We start from the raw sequence: 8,329 nt of genomic DNA, 5'->3' as shown, positions 1-8,329 counted from the left end.
GACAGAACCACAAGCTGGCTTAGGGTCTAACTGACAATGGTTTCCACCATCATTACCACATTACTTCCTGAACTCCCTGGACATTGTTTCCCGGAAGCTTCAACAGAATAGGATGCAGTCATTCAGAGTATAGAAAAGAGATTATTTCTCTACTTAAGAAATAATCTACTTATTTCTCTACTTTGGTTCTTTTTTCCCACCCCATCTAGTCATTCAGAGTATAGAAAAGAGATTATTTCTCTACTTCTGACACCAAATATGTGGGTTTCCCACAATAGGCAACTCTCTAATTCTTTAAAGACACCAACTGGGGGTCCTACAAGCCAATTCTGATACTAACTACCTGGAGTTAGCACAGACCCCACAGATTAAGGGCTCAGTCTCCCACTTGAAGTTACAATTGCAAGTCCCAGGTTGTCACCTACAAAATGGGGTTTCCCATGATCACCTCCTCAAATTTAATAATTTGCTAGAATGGCAGGAATGCACTTTCACTTACTATTACTGGTTTATAAAAAGGTACACCTCAGGAACAGCCAAATGGAAGAGATGCATAGAGCAAGTATATAGGAGGGGGGAGGGCAGAGCTCCCATGCCCTCTTTGGGCATGCTAAGCCTCCAGACACTTCCGTGTGCTCACCAACCCAGAAGCTGCCCAAATCCTATTGTTTAGGGATCTTATGCAGGCACAATTGACTAAATCACTGGACACTGGTGATTAGGTCAATCTCCAACCTCCCCAGAGGAAGGGAAGGCATCAACTCTCTTATCACTCCAATCACATTGTTAGTTCCTCCGCTAACCAGCACCCCCTCCTCCAAGAGTCACCTCATTAGCTAACTCAGGTATGGTTGAAAGGGGCTTTTATGATAACAAAAGACACTCTCATTTCTATCACTCAGGAAATGTTCCCTCTGTAACAGGAACCTAGACAAAGATTGCACACACACACACACACACACACACACACACATACACACACACATTATGTCACAACATCACACTGGGGTTCTCTGCAGTAGTGCAGGCCAAGTCCAATCCCCTCCTTCCAGCAGAAGCTATGAAATTTCATGTATAACAGTTTTCTGTGCACTGGGGTCTTTATTTTTTTGTTGTTTTTTATTATTTTTTTTTTTAATTTGACAGACAGAGATCACAGGCAGACGGTGGGGTGGGGGGAAGCAGGTTCCCTGCTGAGCAGAGAGCTCGATGTGGGGCTCTATCCCAGGACCCCAAGATCATGACCAGAGCTGAAGGCAGAGGCTCAACCCACTGAGTCACCCAGGCACCCAATGGGGTCTTTCTTCTTCAGCTTCTGCAGAACACTGCTTGGGACCACTTTCCTCACCTCTGCCAGTCTAGCTATAGTCACTACCACCACCACCTCAGGGGCTCAACAGGGACTCTCAACAGTTACTCCAACTCCTGGCTCACCCAGAATACTCAGATTCATCTGGGTACTTTCCTTGGAGACCTAGCTGGACACTCAGAGCCATTTGGTATCTGGTGAGAAGGAAGGAGCAATCTGCCCTTCTGCAGGCATAAGGAGGTGAACTATCTGTAAAGGATTTTAAAATAGTAATAAAACTAGGGGCACCCAGGTGGTTCAGCTGGTTAAGTGTCTGCCTTCGGCTCAGATCTTGACCCCAGGACCCAAGGGATCCAGCCCCAGGTCTATCTTCCTGCACTTTGCTTCTCCCCTTCTCCATCTGCCCCTCCCCCCCCATACGCACTCTTTCTCAAATAAATAAAATCTTTTTTCAAAAAAGTAATAAAACTAACTAAAAGTCAACCTAATTTTTTTACAGTACATTTTTTTAAATTTATTTTTTATTTGTTTTCAGCATAACAGTATTCATTATTTTTTCACCACACCCAGTGCTCCATGCAATCCGTGTCCTCTATAATACCCACCACCTGGTACCCCAACCTCCCACCCCCCCCCCGCCACTTCAATCCCCTCAGATTGTTTTTCAGCATCCATAGTCTCTCATGATTCACCTCCCCTTCCAATTTCCCCCAACTCCCTTCTCCTCTCCAACTCCCCATGTCCTCCATGCTATTTGTTATGCTCCACAAATAAGTGAAACCATATGATAATTGACTCTCTCTGCTTGACTTATTTCACTCAGCATAATCTCTTCCAGTCCTGTCCATGTTGCTACAAAAGTTGGGTATTCATCCTTTCTGATGGAGGCATAATACTCCATAGTGTATATGGACCACATCTTCCTTATCCATTCGTCCGCTAAAGAGCATCTTGGTTCTTTCCACAGTTTGGTGACCGTGGCCATTGCTGCTATAAACATTGGGGTACAGATGGCCCTTCTTTTCATGACATCTGTATCTTTGGGGTAAATACCCAGTAGTGCAATTGCAGTGTCATAGGGAAGTTCTATTTTTAATTTCTTGAGGAATCTCCACACTGTTTTCCAAAGAGGCTGCACCAACTTGCATTCCCACCAACAGTGTAAGAGGGTTCCTTTTTCTCCACATCCCCTCCAACATATGTTGTTTCCTGTCTTGTTAATTTTGGCCATTCTAACTGGTGTAAGGTGATATGTCAATGTGATTTTAATTTGAATCTCCCTGAGGGCAAATGATGATGAACGTTTTTTCATGTGTCTGATAGCCATTTGTATGTCTTGATTGGAGAAGTGTCTGTTCATATCTTCTGCCCATTTTTTGATATGATTGTCGGTTTTGTGTGTGTTGAGTTTGAGGAGTTCATTATTTAATTTCTTTTCACTGTAACAGAATTCATTGTTTATGCACCACACCCAGTGCTCCATGCAATATGTTCCCTCCATAATAGCCACCACCAGGCTCCCCCAACCTCCCACCCCCCCGCCCCTTCAAAACCCTCAGATTGTTTTTTATCACTTTACACAACAATGCTAAACAGTGTTAGTGATACAATAACCCTCACATAAAAATATTTTTGGGGTATAAATTCTAGTTATTTTTCTGTCTCTTGAGTTATAATAATATCCATGTAAGCTTCAAATGATCACTTTTTAAACCAATTTACTAACAAATATTTTATTCTATGTGAAAAGTTAATTTGAGGAACTATCAGTGACACAGTCAAATTTGGCCACATATGTTACTTTTCACAGTAAATTCATAAGAATTTTTGATCTTCCAAATTCACTTCTGGTGCATTTTAGACTCTAACCCTTCTAGCAGAACATAGCCCTACTTTTAAAACAGTAAATTTAAAATAAACAATTTTAGTTGCACAAGATTTTTCTTTTCCAAATTTTTTTTAAATTAAGGTAATGTATCAGATGAGGCCAGACACAAAAATATTTTTGAACTAGAATAAGTCTTGAACAACACATAGTAAAACACCAATGTTTAAAATTGTTCCGTGAATAGCTCACAGAAACTGGAGAAAGCTATTAACTGGAGAAAGCTATTAACTATGCAATAACAAAATGTAAGGAAATTGACAGAAAGAAAGAATCAAATTTAAAGACTGCCAGAAGAGACAAGGTATGATGGCTTTCACGGACAAAAATAATAAAGGACAATGTTTGGTGCCATACGTTTTCACAAAGTGGACATTTCTTCTAAAGCAATGCATCAAATGATGTCCGTGTCAGTTCATCTTCTCTTGACTTAGCAGAAGAAAATCTTCACAAGATTTTACCACTAAGGATTTATGATGAATTTTCAATTGCAGAAATCATGAAAGCTGTAAGAATTGATCCCAAAGAAATAAGTCACAGACAATATTGCAATTTCTGGAATTTATTGTGAAACAAGATTTGTATAAATCTATGCTAATGTATCCATATGTTTATGACTTTTCCTAACTACTTCAGACAAAAGAAACTTCTCAAAATTAAAATTAACAAGAAGTGTTCTCTGGTCACCTACGAGCAAGGATAGTTTCACAAATCTAAGTGTGCTATCTACTAAACATGAATGTGTTGTTAGTCTCCAAAAGCCCTAGGAGACTAATACCTTGGTGTACAATTTATTGTCTCATAGTCCTGAAGGATGAAAGTCCAAAATCAATGTGACAGCTGGGCCATGAATTCTTTCAAGGATCTAGGGTAAATTTTGTTCCATGTCTTTCCCTTAATTTCAGGTGTTTTCCAGAAATCCTTGGCGATCTTTGGCTCCCAACTGCCTAACTGGGATCTCTGACTTCCCGGTTACATGGCATTCTCCCTGTATGTCTCTGGTCCTCACATGGTTGTCTTCACTCTGTGTGTGGGTCTCTGCACTTGTGGTTTTTTTGTTTTGTTTTGTTTTTTGGTTTTTTTGAGGACATCAGTCATTTGGATTAAATGCCCACTTTACTCCAGTATGACCTCATCTTAATAATTAATTGCAACTGCAATAGCTCTACCAAATAAGGTCATATTCTGAGGGGAATGCTGTGGAGGTTGGGAGGGGTTTGGGCTTAACATATCTTTGGGTTGGATCAGGCGAAGGCACAATTCAATCCACAAGGAGTAATTTTGACAAAGTGCAGATTTGCAGACATTAAGACTCAAAAACAGAAACTAGAACGCTACTGAACATTAACACAAATGCACAGGTATGTTTCTCACCTTTTCAAAAAGTACACGGACATAATTAAAAAGCTTTATTAAGCCAGGGTGCCTGGGTGGCTCAGTGGGTTAAAGCCTCTGCCTTCCGCTCAGGTCATGATCCCAGAGTCCTGGGATTGAGCCCCACTTGGGCTCTCTGCTCTGAGGGGAGCCTGCTTCCTCCTCTCTGCCTACTTGTGATTTCTCTCTCTGTCAAATAAATAAAATCTTTAAAAAAAAATTTTTTTTTAAGCTTTATTAAGCCCTTACTTTTCCTTTGACTTCAGCACTTTCTAACTGGAATGGATACTCCACATACTTTAACAAAAGAAAATGTTTAGTTAACTGCGCTTCTTTGCTGAGCATCACTGTTATTCATTTCCCCATTATTACGGAAAATAATTTTGTGACAAAAAGACACGCTCAGGGTGTCAAACACGCGGACTCGCCACCGCGAGGACCTGGCCGAGCCGCAGGCTACAGCGACCTCGCCCCTCCAGGAGGCCCTTCCCCTCAGAAACTCACTCTCCCAGAAGGCTCCGCGGCAGAGCTTCCCGTCCCCCGGGAGGCCACAAGAAGACTGACGCAGCCCAAAAGACACTCGACGGCCGCTTCATCCCGCACTAGGGGGCGCCTGGTTCCCCGGTCAGACAAGGAGTGCCTGAGGACCGCCCCGCTCGCCTCTCCTGAAAGAAGCCAGCACTTCTCCGCCCTCCCTCAGGTTGCCAACGAGGCAGGCTCTGATACTCATGCGCAAACACGTCCACCACGCTTCTAAGTACGGCGCATGCGTCCTCCCTAAGCCGTCTTCTCGGCGACTCCCTTCGCGTTTCCAGTTCCGGCCTCGTAGGGGCGGAGAGAAGCTAGAAAATATGCGGCTGTCAGTTGCAGCCGCCATCTCCCATGGCCGCGTATTCCGCCGTCTGGGCCTTGGTCCGGAGTCCCGCATCCACCTGTTGAGGAACTTGCTTACAGGCTTGGTGCGACACGAACGCATCGAGGCGTCATGGGCGCGCGTGGACGAAATGAGGGGCTACGCCGAGAAGGTGAGGGGCGGGGCCGAGCAAAACGAGTGAGTTGGGGGCAGGACCTTTCTGTCCTACGCGAGGCTTCTGGCCTGAGAGGCGGCTGGGCTTGGGGGATAAGTGGGATAGCCCTGGCAGTCCCTGCCCCAAGTCTGAATCCCCTAACACCCTGAGTTGACCCCTCTCCTCCGGCCTCTCAAATGGACGGCATGTTAGAGCTGCGGAGTTAGGACTCGCTTGAATTAGAGGGATGGTTTGCTAGTGGGATGAGTGGGTTGCGGTCCCGCGTTAGAGAAGCAAGATTGGCGCCTCCTTTCTTGCTCGGGTTGGACCAGTGATGTTATGTCCCCTCAGCTCATCGACTATGGGAAGCTGGGAGACACTAACGAACAAGCCATGCGCATGGCAGACTTCTGGCTTACGGTGAGTGCATCCTATCTCCCTCCCAAATCTGATCCTTTGCTCCCTTTGGGGGAGGGGCTTGTTAAAGGAAGGGGAACCTGGATAGAATTAAGCTAAGACACTCACTTGTGGACAGATATCGTGAACTAAATTAGAAACGTGTATCTTAAGTTAGTTGAATGTTAGGTGAATCAGCCTGTAACCCCTCAGTGTAACTTTGACTCTACCGCGTTAGGGGGTGGGAGAGTTTTGTGTGAATGTGTTTGGATCCTATTTTTGGAAGTGCCGAAAGTTAAATGTGTCTCCGCAGTGTTGCCTGACTCTGCTCTTTCCTGGATAACTCTCCCCCTCTAGGAGAAAGACTTGATCCCAAAGCTGTTTCAAGTACTGGCCCCTCGTTACCAAGGTCAAAATGGGGGCTACACGAGAATGCTGCAGATCCCAAATAGCAGTGAGCAGGATCGGGCCAAGATGGCAGTGATCGAGTATAAGGGGAACTGCCTCCCACCCCTACCCGTGCCTCGCAGAGACAGCAACCTTACACTTCTAAACCAGCTGCTTCAAGGGTTGCAGCAAGACCAGAAAGCAAGCATCCACGGCTCCCACACAGCTCAAACGCCAGGGATTTAACTGGGACCAGAGGTTGTGTGCACACTCATCGATGCCCGTGATCACAGGCCTTTGGAGCTTTTAATCTCTAAGAAGAACTGGAGCTAGAGTTGTTAATGGACGGTCTTAATGGAGACAAGAAGCTTCTGAGGAGCCAGATACTCATCTCTTTGCAGTAGATAAAATTCCTTATATGAATATATGAATGTATTTGGGTTTTTATTTTTTCCTGCCCTTGGGATTTCTGGAGAATGAGAACTATCCAAATGCTCAGTCTCTGTGAGTTAGTAAATTCACTGCTAATGTTTCTGGCTCATATTGAGTTTGTTAGGTTAGCAGTTTGGTGTTTTGTTTTGTTTTGCTTTAAGACTTTATTTATCTATTTGACAGGTCACAAGTAGGCAGAGAGGCAGGTGGGGGGGGTGGGCCCAGGGGGGGGGGGTGGCGGTCGAGGCTCCCCACTGAGCAGAGAGCCCGATGTTGGGCTCCATCCCAGGACCCTGGGATCATGATCTGAGGCAGAGGCAGAGGCTTAGCCCACTGAGCCACCCCAGATCAGTGGCCTTTTGTGGCCTCTAGGACCAGTGGCCTCTTGTGGCCTCTAGGGTGATGGGAAGCTCCACCACAGAGCCTACTGGGAGAGTGAGTATCTGCCACCCAGGAGCACCAGCAGTTTTGTTTTTCTTAATGCCAGTTTTTATGGGGCTTATATCCTATAATTCCAAATTTGCCTCCAAAGGTGATTGAGTTTTGACATCTAGCATAGAGACTGAGCCTCTCGGATCTCTTGGAGAAAGATTAATTCCTGACAGGCTAGGAGAGTGAACATCTAGAACTGAATCTTCCATAATAATCTGGTACCTTAGGAAGCTCCAAGGAACACTACAGCTATTCCTCTATTTCTAGACAGGATCACATATTACCCTCATGTGCTCCCCTCAGCCCCAGATAGGCCTCAGAGGAGAGGATCTAAGGACTCAGATGTACCACCTTTCTGGCCAAAGGGGTGGAAGCATTCAGGGATAAGCTCCTTCCTTTTGGAGTGGGAGTCGGGGGTTGGGGAATAAAGAGAGGGTTGAGGTTGGGGGAGGGTTAGGAACTTAAATGTGCTGGGAATTTCCTGGAAGTTTTTATTGTTGTCAAACTGGCCTTCTCTGGGAACTTAGAAAAGGGAAATCCGGTTTCAGAATGGCCAGAGCAAATGAGAAGTAGGAAGCTCCTTGATATCCACTAATTATTGTGAAGCCAGACTTAGCTCAGCCAGGCTTCCTATTCCTCAGGCTCAGAGGAATAGGCTTCCTATTCCTCAGGCCAAGCAGAGAGCCCAATGCCGGGGCTTGATCCCAGAACCCTGGGATCTTGACCTGAGCTGAAAGCAGAGGCTTTAACCCACTGAGCCACTCAGGCGCCCCAAAGAGTGATTTTTTTTTTTTAAGATTTTATTTATTTATTTGACAGAGATCACAAGTAGGCAGAGAGGCAGGCAGAGAGAGAGAGAGGAGGAAGCAGGCTCACTGCTGAGCAGAGAGCCTGATGCGGGACTTGATCCCAGGACCCTGAGATCATGACCCGAGCCGAAGGCAGCGGCTTAACCCACTGAGCCACCCAGGCGCCCCTCAAAGAGCAATTTTTATCTTAGGCTGGAACTTCAGAGTATATTTAGCCTGCTAAACCCAACCATTGTCAGAAGGTAAAGGTGAAGGTGGAGGGGTCACAGGTGGAATAGGTAGATACTAGCTTCAGGGA

The 8,329-nt window shown here is 45.3% G+C and overlaps 1 protein-coding gene and 1 long non-coding RNA gene across 2 annotated transcripts; one reads left to right on the top strand and one right to left on the bottom strand.

The window, feature by feature from the left end:
• Positions 1-3,029: 3,029 nt before the first annotated feature.
• On the bottom strand, positions 3,030-5,579 carry LOC309840681. Its single transcript, XR_014298743.1, has 2 exons — positions 5,318-5,579; positions 3,030-3,700 (listed from the first exon to the last, which is right to left on the bottom strand). It is a non-coding gene; the product is annotated as an uncharacterized lncRNA (long non-coding RNA).
• Positions 5,168-6,785, top strand: MRPL17 (mitochondrial ribosomal protein L17). The gene is made up of 3 exons (XM_082682944.1): positions 5,168-5,593; positions 5,927-5,995; positions 6,329-6,785. Exons 1-3 carry the CDS (start codon positions 5,297-5,299, stop codon positions 6,602-6,604), a joined length of 642 nt encoding a protein of 213 aa, XP_082539070.1. The 5' UTR covers positions 5,168-5,296; the 3' UTR covers positions 6,605-6,785.
• The last annotated feature ends 1,544 nt before the right edge of the window (positions 6,786-8,329 follow it).

The sequence above is a fragment of the Mustela nivalis genome (assembly GCF_964662115.1).
Source record: "Mustela nivalis genome assembly, chromosome: 9".
Classification (NCBI taxonomy): Eukaryota; Metazoa; Chordata; class Mammalia; order Carnivora; family Mustelidae; genus Mustela; species Mustela nivalis.
Note: the sequence above shows the minus strand (reverse complement) of the source record. Positions and strands in the feature narration are given on the sequence as shown.